Source organism: Bidens hawaiensis, unplaced genomic scaffold, assembly GCF_021521415.1.
Source record: "Bidens hawaiensis isolate Kalapana, Puna unplaced genomic scaffold, B.hawaiensis_p1.1 tig00001412_1, whole genome shotgun sequence".
In the NCBI taxonomy this organism is placed as follows: Eukaryota; Viridiplantae; Streptophyta; class Magnoliopsida; order Asterales; family Asteraceae; genus Bidens; species Bidens hawaiensis.
In genome coordinates, this window is record NW_027491079.1 from 334,080 (window position 1) to 358,863 (window position 24,784).

Here is a 24,784-nt window from a genome sequence, read left to right on the forward strand (position 1 = left end):
CCTCATGAGGCTTCAACTGCCGTGAGGCATAAGCGATGACTCGACCTCGCTGCATCAAAACACACCCAAGCCTCTGATAAGAGGCATCAGAATAAACCACCAGATCATCGGTGCAATCAGGTAGATCTAAAATCGGGGCATGCGTCAACCTGTTCTTCAACTCGAGAAAAGCCTCCTCCTGCTCAGTACCCCAAACGAACTTAACACTTTTCTTAGTCAACTTGGTAAGTGAAGAAGCAATTTTTGAAAAGTAGGGAATAAAGCGGCGGTAATACCCCGCCAAGCCCAGAAAGCTACGGATTTCAGATGGAGACTTAGGAGATTCCCATTCATTCACGGCTTCAACCTTTGCAGGGTCAACCAAAATACCACTCGTGTTAATAACATGACCCAAGAACTGAACCTCACGCAACCAAAAAGAACACTTAGAAAACTTCGCATACAACTTGTTCTTTCGCAGAGCTTCCAAAACTTCCGAGAGATGACCAGCGTGATCGGATTCGCTTTTGGAATACACAAGAATGTCATCGATGAATACAATAACAGAGCGATCGAGCATCGGTCTACACACCCGGTCTACACACCCGGTTCATAAGATCCATGAACGCAGCCGGTGCGTTGGTCAAACCGAAAGACATCACGAGAAATTCGTAGTGCCCATAACGAGTGCGGAAGGCAGTCTCAGGAACATCTTCCTCCCGAATCTTCAACTGATGATACCCGGACCTAAGGTCGATCTTCGAGAACCAGCTAGCTCCTTGGAGCTGATCCAATAAGTCGTCGATCCTTGGCGGAGGGTACCGATTCTTAACAGCGAGCTTATTCAATTCACGGTAGTCAATGCACATCCGCATGCTACCGTCCTTCTTCTTAACGAACAAGACCGGGGCACCCCAAGGTGAGATGCTCAGTCGAATGAAGCCCTTGTCAAGCAAGTCTTCCAACTGAGCCATAAGTTCTTTCATCTCATTCGGTGCTAGATGGTAAGGAGCTCGAGCAACGGGTCTTGCGCCCGGCACAAGGTCTATCTGAAACTCGACCTCGCGGTCCGGCGACACATCTGACAAATCATCTGGAAATACATCCGGGAAATCCCGAACGATAGGGACATCACTGACGGTAGCCCTAGACACGGAAACAGATTTTCCTACGGCGACCTCAACCTCAAACACATCGACTACACGCTCGGGTGATTTATTCAACGAGGAACAGAAAAGGGTAGACGCAAAACTTCTACTGGCGCCCGAATCAAATAAGATTGACGCTTGTAATTCATCAAGTAGAAATGTATTTGGGATAACATTACGCTCCTACTTAGCTAAACAGTTGCACATACATTCTTGAATGAGCGAGGAATTTAAGCAGTCAAGTACCAAGGGACCCAGAGTGACAGCATGCTACGCCTCAGCAAAACAATTATGCGCAAAGCGTTCGAGAGGATGGGAAACGAACAGGGGAATTTAGGGAATAAGATGAACTTTAATGCTAACGACTCAAGAGTTAGCCAAATCCTATCCCTACAAAGACGGAACCCTAACATAGTCAGACACAAGTAGTATTTAGAACACGGAAGGTAAGGGTAAACTGCTAATAACGTTGATCAAGTGTTATTAGTCGTTTACTTTACCGGCCTGTTCTAAGCACCCCTGCCCCTAACCACATTAGCATTCTATCTAACACTTTCCAATTAATCACATACTGGAAACTTTCAAATTCAAAGGAATGACTAAATAATTTAAAGTTACCTCTTGGCGTGCAGCTACTCACGGAGGGCATACTAGTTTCTTTCTTACAGTTCGAGTCTAAGCATTCGGGGATGCTCGGATTCCTCGAACCATGGCTCTGATACCAACTTGTAAGGCCCCGAACCCCGGGAACCCCACAGTTGGTAATCATAGAAAACACTTATAAAATATTTAAACTAAAAAAAAATCAGTCGTTCCATTAATCAACCAATTTCAGAGTAAAATTCAGCGGAAAACGTAAATAATAAAATAAGTTCCCAAAACCCAGGAATTTTGCCCAAAACCAACTTAATTATCTTTAATAAAAAAAATTTAAAAGGAAATGTTTAATAATAAAGTCTTCAAATCCCGTATGCCCTTCACCGTCCAAGTAGCTTCGTGCACGTCGAAGCGATAAGGCATCCTCTTCCTAACCTGAAACTCACACTAACATGCACACAAAGTCAGCTTAAGCTAAGTGAGTTCAAGTTTTAAATAAGTAACAAAAGTCTTAATAATCATTCCAACGGTTTTAAAACTATAAACGGAAATACATCAGTTAGGTCATCACATTTAATAAATAATCATCCTTACGTATGAACATCTCTATACGTGCATTCCTATATACATATACACACACACATATATATATATATATAATAATATTCAGGGCCGAGAAAAAGTACAACCCCAACACGTAACATTTCATTCAGCGTATGCAAACACGAAGTAGGCATACGTAACATTCCGTAGTCGATAACGACTACAACATTCGCCAAATATTTGCCATACAATCATATATATACATACACACATTCTATAACATTCCATGGCCTACCAATACTAGCAAGCCTATGCAAAATAGTTTAAAACATTTCATCAAGCAAAATCGCTTAGGTGTGCATGCTAGCCAAAAACTTAAAAGAGTTAAACGGGGTATAAAGAACTCACCTGACACAAGACGCGGATTCACCACGAGCTAGAGAATCCCTAAGAAATCCCAAAACTCAAACACCTGTCGGTTTACATTCAATCAATACCAATGACATCAAGATGACTCGTTTATCCTACGAGACGTTCTAACATGGTTAGAGTTACCTAAACCCTCGACCTCATCAAACATACTCACCACAGCCCCCGAGGTCTCACATTCACCAAATCGACCCTTAGGTACTCCCGGGAATAATGAATTCCCAAATTACCCCCGGAAGCACTAGGTGATACCGATACGCGTGTTTAAGAGTTGTTTAGGCCATTAACATTCAACTCAGCCCCGTGTGGACCCAACATGATAAAATCACAGCCAACAAGTCCACACGATGCTACACGAATCAAATGGGTCGGTAACTCCAAGTACAACGCACCAACTACCCAATAAACGAAATTGCGCGTTGTACCGACCCGTTGGAGTAACCGACAACCAATTCAGCCCCATAACTTATAAAAATGAATTTTGAACAGCCCGTACATCAAACCGAGTGTCCCCGAGCTGAATTGGTCGTTTATCACTTCAACCATCGCATTAAACGCGCCAAACTACAATTTTAGTCAATCGAACCTAACAATCAAACTACAACTAGTTGATTAACTTAACGAACACCTATGAACATGATTTTTAACGTAAGGCCCCGAACCCTGGGAACCCCACAGTTGGTAATCGTACAAAACACTTGTAAAAATATTTAAACTTAAAAAGGATTCATTTCATTAAAATAAGCAATTCATAGTAATATTCAGCGGAAAACATAAATAATAAAATAAGTTCCCAAAACCCGGGAATTTTGCCCAAAATTAACATAGTTATCTTTAAATAAAAATTTTCAAAAGTAATTATTTAATAGTAAAACTTCAATTCCCGTATGCCCTTCACCGTCCAAGTAGCTTCGTGCACGTCCAAGTGATAAGGCATCCTCTCCCTAACCTGAAACTCACACTAACATGCATACAAAGTCAGCTTGAGCTGAGTGAGTTCAAGTTTTAAGTAGATAATATCAATAAACAATAGTTATGATAGTCATACCAAAAGTTTTTAAAAAGTAAAAGGTTGCATCCATCAAATCATCATTACTGAAAACTAAACATCCTCATACATACATATACAAAATGTATATGTAAACATCCTTTCAATTACATCTCTATATATATCACAGTATATATATATAACATCCACGTATAACATCAGGGTCGAGCAAACGTACAACCCAAACACGTAATATTAGTGCATGCAAACACAAAGTAGGCATACACAACATCAGTAGTCGAAACGACTACAACATCGCCAGATATAGGCCAAGAAATAACGTATATACATATATATATATATATATTTAACATCCCAAGGTCTACCATATACTAGCAGGCCTATATAAACTCGTTTAAAACCTTTCATCATGTAAGAAAACACTTAGGTGTGCATGCTAGCCCAAAAGTAAAAAGAGTAAAAAGGGCATCATGAACTCACCTAAAATCAATCGAACACTTGCACGAGCTAGGAAATTCCTAAGTGCACGATCACAAGCAAGGGCCTGTAAATTATACACAACACGTTACTAAACCAGACCGTAGGAACACTCTTGCCTAATGGGCCGTTCAAGCCCAACACTTTGGCCCAAGGCCCAACACTTAGCCCAAGGCCCAACAACTTGGCCCAAGGCCCAACGACTTGGCCCAAGGCCCAACACTTAGCCCAAGGCCCAACAACTTGGCCCAAGGCCCAATGGTAATCAAATCGGGTCGAATGCGCGGGTAATAAACCTTAAAACCATTTGTTAATCAAATCAGCCCGAAATGGACCAAATTCCATGTTAAATCTTTTCATTCATCAAGATTATATCACCCGAGTTGATAGGGTTGACGGCTCCTTTTTACAACTCTTACTTTAACATTTAAACGAAAATTCGCGCACTGCCGAATCAATTAACGAACCACTAACCACAACAGCCCCGAGCGTTAAAAAAATAATTTTTCCACAGCCCTTAAACCCCCCTAGGGCTGTACAAACAGATTCCGTCGGTCATCCGATCAATTAACGCATCAAACTCAACAATTGTCAATCCTACACCCGGTAAACCCTAGTTTTCGAACTAAAATCGATTGACCGACCTAAACACCTCCATTGGCCATGAAATTATAATATGATGTACATGTCATATCTAGTGGGATTTTGATGCGAAAACCTCACTCGAAACAGCCCCGGAAAAGCTCAATTGGGCAGCCACCTGGTTAGCCTACAACAAGACGTTTTTCGATCAATACGCTCAATATAAGGATCAATTGACGTGTCAAAGACTTGGGGAATCGTAGTACATACCTTGAATTGAAGTTTTAAGGCTTAGAATTGGCTGCAAAAAAGAAAATCGGGGGTGTTGTTCTTGTTCTTTTCTGCCGATCGCACAGCACAAGGGAGCTAGGGTTTGATCATGTTATAACATAAGATATTACACTCTAGTCTCTCCAGATTGAAGTGTAAGGCAAAATGGAAGGAAGAGTTAGGTTCTTTAACGTACCGGGATGACGTAAAGGCTTCCGAGAAACGTCGGTTAAGTCCTGAGAGTTATACATACTCTACAATCTTTAATTCTTGAAACTGGAATTAACGGAGGTTACAAGTCCACCCCCCTTACAATGGGATTCGTCCCCGAATCCCGATGCGACAGGAACAACTGCGGATAATGCTTCATCATTTCGTCTTCGGACTCCCAGGTGGCCTCGGAACCCCTACGGTGTTTCCACTTCACCTTCACATGTCTAACCACCTTGTTTCTCAAACGCCTCTCCTGGCGGTCAAGAATAGCAATCGGTTGTTCAACGTAATTCAGCTTACTATCGAGTTCGATATCATCGACAGGTACATGGGCCTCTTCGTCCGCTAGGCATTTCCTCAGATGGGACACGTGAAAAGTAGGATGAATCCCCGCGAGCTCCTCGGGTAATTCCAGCCTATATGCTACCTCACCGACTCGGGCCAATATACGGAACGGGCCAATAAACCTCAGACTGAGCTTCCCCCTCCTATGAACCCTTCCAGAGAGAAGCTTTTAACATAACCCGATCCCCAACCTCAAACACAATAGGTCTTCGCCTTTTATCTGCATAAGACTTCTGACGATCCTGCGCGGCCTTCATAAATTCTATAATCTTGTCGAGTTTCTCAGTCGTAGCCTCGACCGCCTCTAAACTACCGAACTGCTTCTAACCAATAATACCCCAACAGACCGGAGTCCTACACCTCCTACCATACAACATCTCAAACAGTGGCATCCCAATCTTGGTGTGATAACTGTTATTGTACGAGAACTCTACCAACGGTAAGTGACGGTCCCAACTACCACCAAAGTCGATAACACAAGCCCGCAACATATCCTCGAGAGTCTGAATGGTCCTCTCGGACTGACCATCCGTCTGCGGGTGATAAGCAGTACTGATGAGGAGTTTGGTGCCCATCTCCTCGTGAAACCTTTTCCAAAACCTGGAGGTGAAACGCGTATCCCTATCCGAAACAATAGATATCGGCACCCCGTGCCTAGAGACGATCTCACGAATAAATACATCGGCCAGCTGCTCAGAATTAAAAGTCTCTCGAATCGGCAAGAAATGAGCGCTCTTGGTCAATCTATCCACGATTACCCAAATGGTGTCATAATTACACTAGGAGTACGAGGCAGTTTTGTCACGAAGTCCATAGTAAGATGCTCCCATTTCCACTCAGGTATTTCCAACGGCTGAAGTTTCCCAAATGGCTTCTGATGCTCGGCCTTAACTTGTAGACATGTCAAACACTTACTCACGTACTGAGCCACCTCAAACTTCATCGCAGGCCACCAATAATTCTTTTTCAAGTGTTGGTACATTTTGGTCGCCCCTGGATGAATGGAATAGCGCGACTTGTGCGCCTCATTCAAAATTTTTCTCTGAATCCCCATACCTCGGTATCCATAAACGACCATCCTTATATCTCACCCCGTCACCGACGTCTTCCAACAATTCTCCTGACCCCAAACACGTTCTGACATAATCCATTCCACCTGCAACGCTTCATTCTGGACGTTGGCTATTTGTTTCAAAATGTCGGGTTTGAGAATAAGCTGGTAGGATTTCACACGAATCGGCTTCGGTCTCTCCTTCCTGCTCAACGCGTCGGCCACCACGTTAGCCTTACCGGGGTGATACATAATATCCAAATCGTAGTCCTTAATCAACTCCAACCATCGACGTTGGCACATATTCAGCTCCTTTTGTTCAAAGAAGTATTTTAAACTCTTATGGTCGGTATAAATAACGCAAGGAACACCGTACAAATAATGTCTCCACAACTTAAGCGCAAACACCACCGCCGCCAGCTCCAAATCGTGGGTAGGGTAATTCGCCTCATGAGGCTTCAACTGCCGTGAGGCATAAGCGATGACTCGACCTCGCTTCATCAAAACACACCCAAGCCCCTGATAAGAGGCATCAGAATACACCACCAAATCATTGGTGCCATCAGGTAAAGCTAAGATCGGGGCATGCGTCAATCTGTTTTTCAACTCGAGAAAAGCCTCCTCTTGTTCCGTACCCCAAACGAACTTAACACTCTTCTTAGTCAGCTTGGTCAGTGAAGAAGCAAATTTTGAAAAATCGGGAATAAAGCAGTGGTAATACCCCGCCAAACCCAGAAAACTACGGATTTCAGTTGGAGACTTAGGAGACTCCCATTCATTCATGGCTTCCACCTTAGCGGGGTCAACCAGGATACCACTCGGGTTAATAACATGGCCCAAGAATTGAACCTCACGTAACCAGAAGGAACACTTAGAAACTTTCGCATACAATTTGTTCTTCCGCAGAGCCTCCAACACTTCCCTGAGATGACCGGCGTGTTCGGATTCACTTTTAGAGTACACAAGAATGTCGTCGATGAACACAATAACCGAACGATCGAGCATCGGTCTACACACCCGGTTCATAAGATCCATGAACGCAGCCGGTGCGTTGGTCAAGCCGAAAGACATCACCAGAAATTCGTAACGTCCCTAACGAGTGCGGAAGGAAGTCTTAGGAATATCTTCCTCCCGAATCTTCAGCTGATGATACCCGGACCTAAGGTCGATCTTCGAGAACCAATTGGCCCCTTGGAGTTGATCAAATAAGTCGTCAATCCTCGGGAGCGGGTACCGATTTTTAACAGTGAGCTTGTTCAACTCACGGTAGTCAATGCACATTCGCATGCTACCGTCATTCTTCTTAACGAACAAGACCAGGGCTCCCCAAGGCGAGATTCTCGGTTGAATAAAGCCCTTATCGAGAAAGTCTTCCAACTGGGCCATAAGTTCCTTCATTTCATTCGGCACTAGGCGGTTGGGAGCTCGGGCAACGGGCACTAGAGTAATATTCAGCGGAAAACATAAATAATAAAATAAGTTCCCAAAACCCGCGGATTTTGCCCAAAATTAACATAGTTATCTTTAAATAAAAATTTTCAAAAGTAATTGTTTAATAGTAAAACTTCAATTCCCGTATGCCCTTCACCGTCCAAGTGATAAGGCATCCTCTCCCTAAGCTGAAACTCACACTAACATGCACACAAAGTCAGCTTGAGTTGAGTGAGTTCAAGTTTTATGTAGATCATCATCATCATCATCATCATCATCGTACTTAGTATATCCCACCAATAGCAAAGCTATGGTAGGGTCTGAGGAGGGTAAGATGTAGACAGCCTTACCTCTACCCCATAAGGATAGAGAGGCTGCTTCCGGTGAGACCCCCGGCTCGATAGTAGTTTTGCATCAAGCCTTGGACATAAGGCACATAGCACTCAATCATCGGGACACCGGCTGATCGGTGCATGTAACCTTGTCTTTCGGCTATCAACGCCACTACATGATGCCTGATTAACCGTCCGTCACTTTTAACGTTATTTTCATGAGATTAGTAAAATAACGTCAAAATTAGTGCAATTTCACTTTTGCCCACCCGAGGGTTCACACATATATACATCATATGTGCGCACCGCAAGCAGGGTTAAGTTATGATAGGCATACCAAAAGTTTTTAAAAAGTAAAAGGTTGCATCCATCAAATCATCATTACTGAAAACTAAACATCCTCATACATACATATACAAAATGTATATGTAAACATCCTTTCAATTACATCTCTATATATATCACAGTATATATATATAACATCCACGTATAACATCAGGGTCGAGCAAACGTACAACCCAAACATGTAACATCAGTGCATGCAAACACAAAGTAGGCATACACAACATCAGTAGTCGAAACGACTACAACATCGCCATATATAGGCCAAGAAATAATGTATATACATATATATATATATATATATATATATATATATATATATATATATATATATATATATATATATATATATATATATAACATCCCAAGGTCTACCATATACTAGCAGGCCTATATAAACTCGTTTAAAACCTTTCATCATATAAGAAAACACTTAGGTGTGCATGCTAGCCCAAAAGTAAAAAGAGTAAAAAGGGCATCATGAACTCACCTGAAATCAATCGAACACTTGCACGAGCTAGGAAATTCCTAAGTGCAAGATCACAAGCAAGGGCCTGTAAATTATACACAACACGTTACTAAACCAGACCGTAGGAACACTCTTGCCTAATGGGCCGTTCAAGCCCAACACTTTGGCCCAAGGCCCAACACTTGGCCCAAGGCCCAATAACTTGGCCCTAGGCCCAAAAACTTGGCCCAAGTCCCAACACTTGGCCCAAGGCCCAACAACTTGGCCCAAGGCCCAACACTTGGCCCAAGGCCCAACGGTAATCAAATCGGGTCGAATGCGCGGGTAATAAACCTTAAAACCATTCATTAAACGAATCAGCCCCAAATGGACCAAATTCCATGTTAAATCTTTTCATTCATCAAGATTATGTCACCCGAGTTGATAGGGTTGACGGCTCCTTTTTACAACTCTTACTTTAACATTTAAACGAAAATTCGCGCACCGCCTACTCAATTAACGAAGCACTAACCACAACAGCACCGAGCATCAAAAAAATAATTTTTCCACAGCTCTTAAACCCCCCTAGGGCTGTACAAACTGATTTGGTCGGTCATCCGATCAATTAACGCATCAAACTCAACAATTGTCAATCCTACACCCGGTAAACCCTAGTTTTCGAACTAAAATCGATTGACCGACCTAAACACCTCCATTGGCCATGAAATTATAATATGATTTACATGTCATACCTAGTGGGATTTTTATGTGAAAACCTCACTCGAAACAGCCCCGGAAAAGCTCAATTGGGCAGCCACCCGGTTAGCCTACAACAAGACGTTTTTCGATCAATACGCGCAATATAAGGATCAATTGACGTGTAAAAGACTTGGGGAATCGTAGTACATACCTTGAATTGAAGTTATAAGGCTTAGAATTGGCTGCAAAAAAGTTTTTCGGGGGTGTTGTTCTTGTTCTTTTCTGCCGATCGCACAGCACAAGGGAGCTAGGGTTAGATCATGTTATAACATAAGATATTACACTCTAGTCCCACCAGATTGAAGTGTAAGGCAAAATGGAAGGAAGAGTTAGGTTCTTTAACGTACCGGGATGACATAAAGGCTTCCGAGAAACGTCGGTTAAGTCCCGAGAGTTATACATACTCTACAATCTTTAATTCTTGAAACCGGAATTAACGGACGTTACATTTAAGTATGATATATGGGACATACCTAGGAAGATTGTGGTGCAAAAACTCACTTCAAACAGCCCCAACAAGAACACAATTGAACATCCACCGGTTAAGCCTAAAACGAACTTATCAATCAATAACGAGTAAAACTTGTAGATTTTAGCATGCGAAGATGCATTTAATTACATAGGATAACCTTTGAAATAAATTATTAAATTTTTACCAGACTTCAATAAATAGTCTTAGGTTTATAAAAATATGTTTATTATATTTTTCTATTGGACATAAAATTATAAAAATTCCTCCAACACAGCAAGGTACATGCAGCTATTTCAGTGCGCAACAAAATGGTTTTATTTTTATAAAATTCATTACCAAATCAAATTAAATGATTCCAATTGTTTTTGATTCTTAACTCAAAATATTAAGTTCTAGAAGTGGAACCTACTAATTTGGACTCGTTGAAAAAGAGTTCTGATGTCGGGAAGGCAGACCAGAATCCATCATCCCGCGTCAGCTTTGACACTCGATCTTATAAATTCATAAAAACCATTCAAATCTTGTCCAAAAATTACATAATATACCTTTCTGGAAACTGGACTCAAAGTAGAACGTCATGGAAAGAATAATCGATCAAAAACAATAGATTATCATCGCGTTACAGACCCTACAATAAACATATACGAATCTGTCAGCAAACTGTTATCATCAAAACTCAACCTTAACTACCAATAAGCGCGTTAATATGATCGATTAAGGTGTAAAAGACACGGGGAATCATAAAACCGACCTTGAATTGAAGTTTTTATGGTTGAAACACGGCTGGGAAGAAGATTTTCGAGCAGGGGGGGGGGGTCTTGAGGTCCGATCGGCTGCTGAATAGGGTTAGGAGATAGGGTTTTTTTTTTAATATTATGATATAAAATAAATTACACTCTAGTCCCTCCAGTATGAAGTGTGAAGCAAATTGGGTGGAAAGTTACATAATTTTAACGTACCGGGATGACGTAAAGGCTTCTAAGAAACGTCGGTTAAATACCAAGAATAATACATACTTTACAAGCTTTACTCTTGGAACCGGAATTTAACGGGCGTTACAAAGTCTCACCTTGTTCAGGCCGAGATGGATTCGTGTATTAAAGTCTCGATCAATCGGACTAGGTATTGTGCGGCTACTCAAGGTATTAAACCAACACTTACACTATAACAGAAAGCGTGAGAGAGCGAAGAAAACTGAACAAGGAATTCGGCCTTGTTCACTCCCTTTTTATAGTTATTTTAAAGTCAGTCGCGTATCACGATAACCACAAACAAAGGTCGTCACGTAGCTCAACGACCCTATAACTTCGCTGAGTCAGCCCTAGCTATGCCATGTGGCATGTCACGGCTGAGTAGCCTCCAAGTCTCCTAACGCTATGGATCACTTAGTTACCCTTCTCTTAGCGCGATGAACACTAAAATTTTCCAAATAATTATATCCCATCGTGTATCTCCAACTATCGCGTATTGCAATTAGATCAAAAATTGTGTTTTCCACCAAAACTATTAAGGCGGCTCACGACGATGCGAACGTGTAAAGTTCGCTACATTGCGCCCATCTCACCTTTCCCCAGCCTGTGCCCGTGATGCTTTGCATCCTTGCTAGGAGCACTGAGTGTGTATTTTCATACAAGAGTATTTTCACATGAGCTCTCTTCCTTATAATGAAGTAACAACTTTTGTAATCTAGCAATGTGAGACAAGAAACTACTTTCTTATTTATATCAAGGTGGAATGATTTCATTTTTCTCCCCCACCAAGTGTGGGTATTCTGACTCTTTTTAACTCTACTTCTCTAAATAATGGTGTTAGTTAATATTTTAAAACATCATAAGTAATTGTAAATTGCCAAGCACAGTGGCCAGTTGCGATTAGTTATTTACTTTACTTTCTGTATTCCAAACATTTTACTTATGCTGACTAGATTGTACTTTTGATTAGATTTATCGAATCTTTTCAAGCATTCTTCTTGGTTAACCATTCATTTATTCATACTTGAGATACGATATTCTTTGTATGATGGTGGCAACCTTCTTTTGTCTACGTCCATTCGTTGCTTACATGAAATACATTGTGTACGTGTATCAGTCATTTCTTTTGGTAACTTTAGTTTATATGCCATCGGTCCCATTTGTTTAATGTTTTTGGAATGGTCCAACAAACCTTGGAATACACCTTCCTTTCTAGCTGAATCGAACCACTCCTTACCATGGAGAACTTTTTCAGTAGTACTTTATCTCCAATCTTGAATTTCCACTAGCTTGCGTTGATGGCCTGCATAATTCTTATGATGGTTTCGTGCGGTCTTTAATCTATTCTTGTTTGTAAATTCAGGATATGATAATAGCTTTTCTCCTATTTCCACCCAACATTATTGATATTTGATACTTTCATCCATAAAGTGTTTCAAATGCGGAAACTTTAGTACTTGTATGATAACTATTATTATAGGAGGATTCTATCAGTGGTAATTGGCCACCAAAATCTATTACACATGCTCTTAGCATCTCTTCAAATGTTTGTATGGTCCTTTCACTATGTTTCTTTGTTCCCATGGCTATTTGGAAACTCAAAAATAAGTGAGAAGTGAAACAACTATCTCAGTAAGATAGATAATGAAACTTTATATAGCATTTTATCCACATACCATCGTGCTAATTGTTCCATTTTGAAAGTTTCCTTCATTGGTAAGAAATGAGCGGATTTGTCAATCTATCCACAATTACCCAAATTGTGTCATTACCTTTCCTTGTTTTAGGTAATTTGGTAACCCAATCCATTGTCGACAATTCCCATTTCCATACAGGGTTGTCTAATTGTTGAGGTAATCATGATGGCTTTTGCTATTCAACCTTAACTTGCGAACAAGTTAAACATTTTGATACATAACTAGCTATTTCCTTTTCTTATATTCTTATCAGCCATTAGATTTCCTTTAATTCTTGATACATCTTATCACTTCCAAGATTCATCATGTATTTAGATTTATGAGCTTCTTTGAGAATCCTTTCTCGTAGATTTCCTTGGATGGGTATCCAGATTCTTCTTTACTAGAATTTCCAATTTCCATTATCATTTTCTCCAATTATTTTATCGTTCCTTTTAATCTTTCAGTATATATAGCTGCTTCGTGAGCGCTTCTTACTTGCTCTATTAAATCAATTTATAGATTTAATCTGAGAGCACACACTTGTTTTGATTTCTTATGATGCTTACAGCTTAAAGCATCCACTACAACATTAGCCTTACCTTCACAATACAAAATTTTACAATCATAGTCGCTAAGAACTTCTATTTAACGTCTTTGCTTCATGTTAAGCTCCTTTTCCCTAAAAATGTATTTTCAACTTTTGTGATTAGTGGATACAGTAAACTTACTGCCATACAGATAATGTCTCCTGAACTTTAAGGAAAAAATTATTGCTCTCAATTCTAAGTTATGTGTTGTGTAATTTTATTGATACTTCTTTAGTTGTCTGGATACGTAAGCAATTATTTTTTCATGTTACATTAATACGCATCCCAATCTTAATTTAGATGCACCACAAGAAATTGTGAAGTCCTTAGTTCCTTCTGGCCATGCAAGTATCGGGCATTTCTTAACTTTTACTTCAAAGTTACGAAAGCTTGTTCTTCTTGCTCAGGTCCTTATGCAAACTTGATAGACTTACACGTTAACTCTGTTAACGGTACTACCATCCGAGAAAATTTTTAGGATGAAACGTCTATAATATCCTGGTAATCTTAAGAAACCTTGAATTTATGTAGGAGTTTTAGGAATTTCCCTTTTTGTGATAGTTTTTATTTTGGCGGGATCCGCATCAATACCTTCATGATTAATCAAGTGATCTAGAAATTGTACTTCTAGTAATAAAAACACATACTTTGAGAATTTAGTGTAAAGCTTCTCTTTTCTCAACACTATTAAGAGTATATGGAGATGCTTTGCATGGTACTCACTACTTTTGGAATAATTAAGTATATTGTCTACATAAGCGATTACAAATACGGTTTTACATATCCTATTCATCATGCCCATAAATATAGCTATTGCATGGGTTAGACCAAATGGCATAATTGTACTCGTAGTGACCATATCTCATTCTGAAAGCAGTCTTAGGAATATCTTTTTCTTGTACTTTCAATTGATGTTATCCTGAGCGTAAATTGAATTTGGAAAATGTCGAGCTTCTTAAGATAGATCATCAATTCTCGATAGTATATACCGATTCTTAATTGTGAACTTATTCAATTCTCTATAATCAATACACACATGTAACACCGGTGTTCCTTACGGTGATGAGCTTGGTCATATGAAACCTTTTTCTAGCAATTCATCTAATTGCTTCTTTAATACTAACATTTATGTTGACACTAATCGATATGGTGCTTTAGCAATTGGCAAGGTTAAGAGTATTTAAACTCTCCTTCATGATCAGGTAGTTGTCCAGGTAGATCATCTTTAAAGACGTCAGAGTATTCCAATACTATCAGAATTTTCCTCTAGCTCCTTACCTTTGGCATTAATGATTATAGAAATCATATACTATGTCTTGCTTCCTAGATAGCTTGCCACTTTCATTACTGATATGAACTTGTGTTGGTTTAGAAGATTTATCTCCTTGAGTTGTATGAATAGGAAGCATGATTGGCTGCTAACCAGTCCATTCCTAATATGACATCGAATCTAGCTAGATTAATTGGAAGTAAATTTGTTTTAAACTTAAAACCTAATAGTTCTATCTTCTCTTACGAATAGAAAATTAGCATATAAACACAGAATATATCAAAATCGTCGATCATTGCGACTTTTACTCTATTCATATATGCGTCTTTACATTTTACATTTTATATATTACCTATTCAAGAAAGAAAATACGATAATAAACATATATATTATAATATATGTTAGTGGTTCTTTATATATACGTTTCCCAATCGTAATACTTCCAGGGAAAGGTTTCCCCAATGCCCCTTAGTCGATTGCCCGTCTCTGCCAACTCTGATCCGTATTGGCGTAGTTCTGCCACAGTTTATGTTGTCATGCTCGGATAGTTGGAGGTTTCGGGTTGAAATGGTTCACAGGGATTTCTCATCATGGTATGGAATTGCCAATTGTTTGTCCACCATTCTTCTAGTTGTGTGGGCTCGACTGTTTGCTGGGGAAAATTTTAGTTCCCTGGTTTTCAATTGTTTGGTTGTGGGTTGGAGGGTTGATAGACGTGCCTACATTGATGTCGTCAATTACAGGCTGGAATTTTTCACACTCAGCTAGGCATCTATTTAGCCTCTCCCATATTGGTGTTAGTACAGCTTTCTGTGGCTAAGGAAGATGTGGTTCAAGTTCAGGTTCTGGTTGTTTTGTTGTAATAACAACATTCTTTACTCTTTTTCCTCTCCTTCCTCTTTACTAGTGCAAGTATCTTCTTTTTTTGGGTTGTATTGGTTTTGGTGGTGTTTGAGCTTGGAACACTTAAGGTTTATTTATGTTTCCTTTATTTTCACCTATTGGGTTTACTATTTCAACATATGTGTTGGTAACACATAGGGTTTGGAATGTTTCTATTACGTCACCCATGCTATTAATCAAAAGCAATAAAAACATCGAACTCCACAAAAATCATATTATTTATTATTCACCTATAGCTAGAATTTTATTTGTATAAATAACACAGAAGTTAACATGTTGATTTCCTAACTCTTATGTTTAAGATTAGGTATTATCAAATGTCCGTGTTGCTTAAACAAGTGCATCTACCCTATACCCCGGGAGGGGCGCCGTGAACGCAAGCGGTGGTATTGATGTTTATTAATTTGGTAGCGGAAAATTCATCAGGACTACAGTTTGGTAAAAAATTATCAAAGTGTAAAACACCATGTTATTTTTTTCATAAACTGAGATAAAATACACATTTGTGTGTACAAAGGTTTTATAGGGATAAACCCTAATTTACAAAACATGTTTCTTTATTATGGTGATAAGCCACTTATTTAAGTTGGAGGGCCCGCATAAATCATTCCTTTGTCTTCAACAAGTCACCTAAAACATGATTAAAAATATTTGATTAGCAGGAAATACTAGTGAGTACATTCATTTTTAAATGACACATTTTTACAGTTACAACATTAAGTTTTTTTTACACTTGCCTGCTTACAAATTACCGAAAGGCACTTGTCAGTCGACCCTATCTGTGACTGTGATCATATTAGTTATTGGCTAACACTTTTATAATAAGTAGCGCGTAATAGCCCATTAGGCAAGCCTTGTATACAAAACCCCAGAATACCAGTTGTAACCATCGCAAAAGTCTACAGAGACTTAATTACTGTAATGCAATTAAAACCTTTTGAAAACATTTGTACTATTTGTTATGAGTTTAATATGTTTAAAAATCATCATGACAGTATTGGAAAACCACTTTTCTCACACAAATATTAGTTGTGCAAAAACTCAAATGTCACACCTTGCAAGTTTACTATTTATGAGCTTCCTAGTATAAGCACCTAGTGTGGTAAATATATGTATTAGTATAAACTGATAAGCTTTAATGATAATCACAAGCTTGAAAACTTTACACGATGGCATAAAGTCCACCTTTCTCAAGCCGAGTTGGATTCATGTACTACGGTCTTGATCAATCGGACTAGGTATCGATGCAGCTACTCAAGGTTTTATACCAACACTTATACTATAAGAGAAAGTGAGAGAGAGCGACGAAAACTGAACGAGGAATTCAGCCTTATTAACTCCCCTTTATATCTGATTTTAAAGTCGTGTCGCGCATTGCAATGACCAAAAACAAAGCCCACGGGCCCGCCGCCTAGTGCAACGAGCCTATACCTTCGTTGATTCAGCCCTAGCTATGCCACGTGGCATGCAACTTGTCGCGACTGCGTAGCCTCCACGTCACGTATCACGATGGGTCACTTAGGTACCCGTTGCATAGCGCGATGAACACTAAAATTTAGTAGATAATTATATCCCTTTGCGTATCGCAACGAGGCTTATCTCCACCCGTCGCATAGCGCGATGTGAACATATATTGTGTTTTCCACCAAAAATAGAAAGGTGGCTTGCGACAATGCAAACGTGCGAAATGCAAAGTGCGCCATAATAACTAAAAATCCTTAAAGATATATGATAATCCTCTTAATTTTATGTCTAAAAATGCTTTTATCAACATTTAACCATAAACTTAAAAATAAATCACCTTTGCTCACTCTCATGTATTGATGCCAAAGTATTCATCAAATTTAAATTTATTTCTACATTTACATTAGTATTTATTTCTACATTTACATTATTTCTACCAATTTCAATACACAAATTTTTTAAGAAGCTCAACGAATATTTGAACGATGAATTTCTTTTAGTATTTTTCGTCTGTGAACTTGAACCCAAATCATCTATCAATCTAGGTGTTTAAACGGCTTGTCTTTGCTAATGAACTACCACTTTATTGGTAGCTTGATAAATAGATAGAATATAAAACAAAAACATTAAGAATAAAAAGAAACACAGCAAATTACTGGGATGCATGGTCATGTCTAAGGCCAAATTAAATTTTATCGAAAAAGCATTTATTGTTTTAAATTTTTAACAAAAAAAGCAACTCGTACACCCATGTACATGATATCAACAATAAATTTATAAAACTAAAAGAATGTATAATGATATTAAATAAATCCATTAACAATAGCAAATAACTGAATATGTCACAACCCTTGACAACAACACTAGACTCGAATACATGGTTCAACCACTCGTCTACTCTTATTATTGATTAGATTGAACAATTTATTTAATTCCTAGAACCGTTCGTGACATTAGATCATTTATTGAGATAATGGTTTCCATCATGAGGTTCTTGGTACCTTGTAATATTTGATATCCCATAGTCACCATCGATCCATGTTCACCATCTGGTGCACCTGTGCCATCTTCACTATAACCCGGGACAATAGATAACCTTGTTGCCAAGAGTGCCTCCGAAGAAGTGTCTTTGCCATACAGCATCAAAGACACTGCCGGGGAATCCAAAATTGCATAGATAATGAGTGATCCAGTCAAGTCACTCGAATTCTCTTGCAAAACCATAATAAATCATCTTCCATGAGTGTCTACATGATAAAAAAATATATAAAGTTAGATAATAAGCATTTGATAATTAAGATTAATACATATAAGTAGAAAGTAGCTTTTTAAACTGACTTTGGAATTCAAAATCAAGATGCATGGAGATTGAGACACGTGCCATGTGGAGGGAGATGTTTTAGGACTATGTATTGTTACTCAATTCAAATTATGCTTTTTATGGGGTTAGCAAGAATAGCATAGGTGGGGTTAGCAAGAATAGCATAGGCTTAAGATGAATGAGGTTATTAGTAATAAATTTATGTTCTTTCTTAAACTTAGTTCAAGTTCTTCATAAACGGCTTTCCATTCCTGTAGTTATTTTGATTGTATTTATAACATGGAAAAATTAAACGCTTTTACATCTATCATAGCTCCAAACAAATGAACTTGTACACACCAAGTAAAAGCATTGACATTATTTGTAATTTCATTTCGGATTTTTCGTATTCGTATTTGTTTTATCAATTCGGGAACTTAATTTGGACCTTGATTATTAATAAAATCATGCATTTATAAGTATTCATTGGTGTATTTTTATTTTATACACTTTGTGTTATTTAAACTTGCCATTTATTACTTACATTCTCTTAAAAAGGCCAAACATAACATTTTGGGAACCTTAGGAACCAAAACTGACAGAACGAAAGAGGTTAGGCCATCCTCCACGCCGCGTCACGCTAGAAGGATGGCCTAACCTGGTCGCGTGTCACGGCCAGGGCCTCAGATCAGCTAGTACTGTTTATTTTTAGTCCAATCTCGTGTTTATGCTAAATTGCTTAATTATGGACCAAATCTCGTGTTTAAGCTCCAAGAAAACCCTCATAGACTTGGTACATGCCCATATACATTTGGCCCTACCACAAAAACGAATTCTGGTTTTTTTTTCAGTTGCTTGGGTCATTAAACGAGATATTGTTGCTTAAACAAGTCTTTCAACAAAAATTAGCATTTGTTTACTATTCTTATATAAACAAGGCCATAATAACCTGCAACCATCTTCCACAAACCCTAATTTACTCTATAGTAGCCGCCAACTTCAAGAAAAAACCTGATTTCCCTTCATTCTTTATTATTTTCTTCAAGCTTGTTCGTGTTCAAGTTTAACTTTGGTGTTTCCCGGTGTTTGACTCAATTTTCTCATCTATCTAAGCACATTCTGGGTAATTTGTCTTCTATAAATTTATTCTCTATTGTCCAATGATCAATAAGCCTCAATCTATTTCTTAGATTGAGGGGATTTGACGGGTCAATTGGACTCCGACCCATTTAAGGGTAAATTGTTCAACAATTGATCAATCGATTTCTATCACTTCTGTTCGAAACTAGATTTCAGTCCAGAAGAATTTTAGTTTTTTCTCGATATTTTAATTTTACGGTGCTAATGGTTTCAATCGTGAGGTTCGGGGTAGCTTGTAATATTTGGTATCCCATAGTCACTATCGATCCATGTTCACCATCCGGTGCACCTGTGCCATCTTCACCATAACCCGGGACAATAGATAACCCCGATGGTAAGAGTGCCGCCGAATAAGTGTCTTTGTCGTACAGTAACAAGGACACTGTCGGGGAATCCACGATTGCATAGATAATGTGTGATCCTGTCATATCACTCGAATTCTCTTGGAAAACCATAATTTAATCATCTTCCGCGAGTGTCTATATGAGAAAAAAATATATAAAGTTAGATAATAAGTATTTGATAATTAAGATTAGTATTTATAAGTAGAAAGTAGCTTCTTAAACTGAATTTGGAATTCAAAATCAAGATGCATGGAGATTGAGACACGTGCCATGTGGAGGGAGATGTTTTAGGTCTACGTATTGTTACTCAAATCAAATTACGCTTTTTATGGGGTTAGCAAGAATAGCATATGCTTAAGATGAATATGGTTATTAGTAATAAATTTATGTTCTTTCTTAAACTTAGTTCAAGTTCTTCACAAACGGCTTTCCACACCTATAGTTATTTGATTGTATTTGTAACATGGAAAAACTGAACACTCTTACATCTATCGTAGCTCCAAACAATTGAACTTGTACACACCAGGTAAAAGCATTAACATTAGTTTGTAATTTCATTTCGGATTTTTCGTATTCGTATTTGTTTTATCAATTCTGGAACGTAATTCGGATCTTGATTATTAATAAAAACATGCATTTATAAATTTTCATTGGTGTATCTTTATTTTATACCCTTTGTGTTATTTAAACTTGCCATTTATTACTTAAAATCTATTAAAAAGGCCAAACATGGTATTCTGGGAACCTGAGGGACCAAAACTGACAGAACGAAAGAGGTCAAACCATCCTCCACGCTGCGTCATGCGAGGAGGATGGCCTAACCTGGTCGTGTGTCGCGGCTAGGGCCTCAGATTAGCTAGTAATATTGTTTATTTTTAGTCCAATCTCGTGTTTAATGCTAAATTGCTTAATTATGGACCAAATCTGGTGTTTTAAGCTCCAAGAAAACCCTCCTAGACTTGGTACATGTCCATATACATTTGCCGCTACCACAAGAACGAATGGTTTTTTTTAGTTGTTTGGGTCATTAAACGAGATATTGTTGCTTAAACAACTCTTTCGACTAAAATTAGCATTAGTTTACTATCTTATATAAACAAGGTCATAATAACCTGCAACCTCTTCCGCAAACCCTTATTTACTTTGTAGCAGCCGCCACCTTAAAGAAAAAACCCGATTTCCCTTCATTCTTTATTATTTTCTTCAAGTTTGTTCATGTTCAAGTTTGACTTTGGTGTTTCCCGGTGTTTAACTCAGATTTCTCATCGATCTAAGCACATTCTGGGTAATTTGTCTTTTGTAAATTTATTCTCTATTGTCCAATGATCAATAACCCTCAATTAATTTCTTAGATTGAGGGGATTTGACGGGTCAATTGGACTTTAACCCATTTAAGGGCAAATTGGTCAAGAAAACTTGACCAATCTATTACTATCACTTCTGTCCAGAATTAGCTTTCGGTTCAGAAGACTTTTAGTTTTATCTCGAGATTTTAATTGTACTGACCAAAACTCGACTCCTGGCTCGCTGTTCGGATTCTGGTCAGTACCAACTCGCTTATTTACTGGAATTTTCATAACCAACGTTCTATACATCCGTTTGGATTGATTCTAGCGGCTATGTTCTCGGTTTTAATCCTAGTTTGTTATATCTAAGTTCTAGGTCTGTTCGGATTAACTCAGTCAGTGCGCTAAAAGACTTTTCCTCGTTTATTCTTATTATTATTTCTTAATCTTGCCTAGGTAATAAGGTGAGAAGTCATTCACCACATTTTACAGCTTTTAAAAATTTTGGAGACACTTGCGTATCTATTCATATTTACATATTATATATTATACGCACGAGCAAACTGTGAATATTGTGTGTTTATCAATTGAATGACTAATTTCAGCTTGTTTAGTTGATTTATTTTATCGCATTCGAAGAGGTCCATCATAAGTCTAGCAAGTCAGTATGATCATACGCAGTCTTAGTGGCCAAAACCCGATTCACAAAGAAATGGTCAATCGACACCCTTATTTGTATTTGTTTTGTCATAGTAGCCATAGCCCGTGTTCGAGAGGCATGGCTAGCTGACACTCTTTATTTGCTCATGATTTGATTGATTGGATTGTTTCTGGTTATGATTGAACTTTGTGTACTTGTTTGAAATTTTGAAATAAATAAATTAATTAGTTATTGTCATATTCAAATTATATAATAGTACCTTGTGAGCTGTGAACCAACGATTCGCACCCCGGCATTTCCACCATAGGTTGGGGTGTGACAGGTGACATGGTGGCTCTTAAGCCCTCACAGTGCCGCAAAAGTGAACTAATCCATCTTTTTCCCCAAAGCCAAAACCAGAGCTAATTAACTTGCGATACTGACGGGGGACCGATTGCTCGTTGTGTTCATCATGTTCGATCCAGGTAATCTACACATACATAATTATATTTTAGTTAGTGATTATGCAATAAAAATATATATACAAATGATTTTATATGTATAAATGTACCTCTGATAAACCATTTGGCATATCATGTATAATACAACCAGACGGACACCTTGTTACGTGGTCTTCCATTCCATAGTTAATGGATACATCAGCCACAATCCATAGCCCCTCTGCTTGTTGTTTGGCAAATCTAATAAACTTCAGGACTCAAACTGGCACTAAAGGTGAGATGACTTGGATATTGGCTTTCATCTGCATAAATTTTTGATTATTTAGAATTAACTAAACAATAAGTTTAATATAGGAGATTAAAAGCAAAGAAATCCAAGAAGACTTACAAGTTGGATATCACCACTTCTTGAACCTCCTACACATTTAGAATCACTTCCGTTGTAGTACAACTTCCGATCACACACGTAAACATACATCTCCATTGATCCTGCAATACATAAAATAAATCAAATTTCGTATAACTTGATAAAACCTATGGTTTTGTATTAAACTAACAAAGACAAAATAGAAAAGTCGCCGCGTTGAGTAATGCTTCTACAAGGATTGAACCATTTATTGGTACCACGCTGCTAGCCCTTGTAAACTCGGATACGAACCCAGGTGGTCGTATGCCAAGGCAAGGTGTAAAAGCCTTTACATATTCGATGAACTTAAGGGTTTCGTCTCCACATTCCATGTTTCTTTTCCATAGTAGAGCATTTACTAGCCCAAGCCTCAAGATCTCTTTCATTGCGCTTGACACTTGCTCAAGATATCCATTCCTTTGAATATCTACATCGTTGCGCATTTGTGATTGCGACTCCATTAGGCTTATAATATTATTGTTGGAGCTTCCCTATGCGAATTCAAAGTTATTATTCATTAGTAACGGAGCTAGAAAGTTTATAAAGTGAAAGTAGAGCGAAAGAGTTTATAGTTTATGAGATATCTTAAACTAGATACTAACTATGAGATCTTTGTTTTAATCCGAATAATGTTTTGAAGGATATTGCGTATTTTGCTATATATAATATATGTGAAAAATTTGTTGGGCGCACGTTATAACTGTCCTCACTAAGGTACCCTTTTAGGAATGGTAATTTCACATTGATTTGTCATATATAACATTGGAAACACTTGAATAGGACAAAAATGCATTCTAATCAATTTAAACATGACTATAGTTTACAAATAACAGGGTTTCTTCACGGTTTACATCATGAGTTAAAAAAACGAAGATCTCACTCCTATTTATGTATAATTGTGTCATAAATGTGTGTATTGTGTTGCATATGTTGACTTCATCTTGAAGATCATTTTCTCTATATTTGTATCACTATTAAGAGGTTGGGTAATAAATCTCATTATTTGTTATCAAACATTTAACAAATCTCTATTGTCATTTGATGTTTTAATTCGTGCCATAATTATACTAGAAGTTTCTTACTTTCTTTCTTTCTTTCTTTCTTTCTTTCTTCTTCTTCTTCTTCTTCTTCTTCTTCTTCTTCTTCCTTAATAACGGTAGAGGATTTGACATGTAAACCTATCCTATTTGGAGCTATGTCTAAGATCAACTGAAGTTTCATGACTCATCCTTCCCATGTTGGCTAAGCATTTTATATAAAACTTTTAATACCAATACCCAAAATAACGGACATTGAGTCTTAGACCTTAACTTGACATTTACTCGGATAAAGGAATGACGAATACAATATTGAATTATCCGGAGACGAGAGTGTATGTAGAGATGAAATGATTGATAGTCATTGTGAAAAGGGAGGGATAGCCATATCTCGTTAAATCTTCCTCTATAGGTGAGAGATAATTTATGTTATCCGTAAGTACAAAAAGTGAGCATTAAATTATTACAAGATGATGCTAGAACTACACCCCTATTTTCTAGCGGGTAAACTTATTTTAGATGGATTATCAGGCCTTCCGGTTGTCAGATAGTGCCCCAACAAATCTTTATATCATATTGCATTCTTCCGCAAACCTTGTTTCGCATGAACCTTTCCTTCTTCTGGTGAACTACTCCTAGTTCCGGGCACTAAGGTTTTCTTTACTGCCTGCTTGTCGACTAAACACCAGTCCTTCCAGCCTGTTGGTAACACGCCTTCGTTTCATCCCCAGATCTCCCCAACTCCTATGGTAACTCAAAAACAGTCCTTCTAGTTCACCTATTCATCCATCCAAACCTTATTCCCTTTTATAGGTCATGTAAGTCTCTCTTCTACCTTATTCCCTTTTATAGGTCATGTAAGTCTCTCT

General features: G+C 38.2%; 1 protein-coding gene across 1 annotated transcript; it reads right to left on the reverse strand.

Annotated features, from left to right (window-relative positions):
- Positions 1 to 22,369: 22,369 nt before the first annotated feature.
- On the reverse strand, positions 22,370 to 23,339 carry LOC143574830 (homeobox-leucine zipper protein ROC5-like). The gene is made up of 4 exons (XM_077059352.1): positions 23,084 to 23,339; positions 22,861 to 22,961; positions 22,736 to 22,774; positions 22,370 to 22,501 (listed from the first exon to the last, which is right to left on the reverse strand). The coding sequence occupies exons 1-4, from the start codon at positions 23,337 to 23,339 to the stop codon at positions 22,370 to 22,372; spliced, it is 528 nt and encodes a 175-aa protein (XP_076915467.1).
- Between the last annotated feature and the right edge of the window lie 1,445 nt (positions 23,340 to 24,784).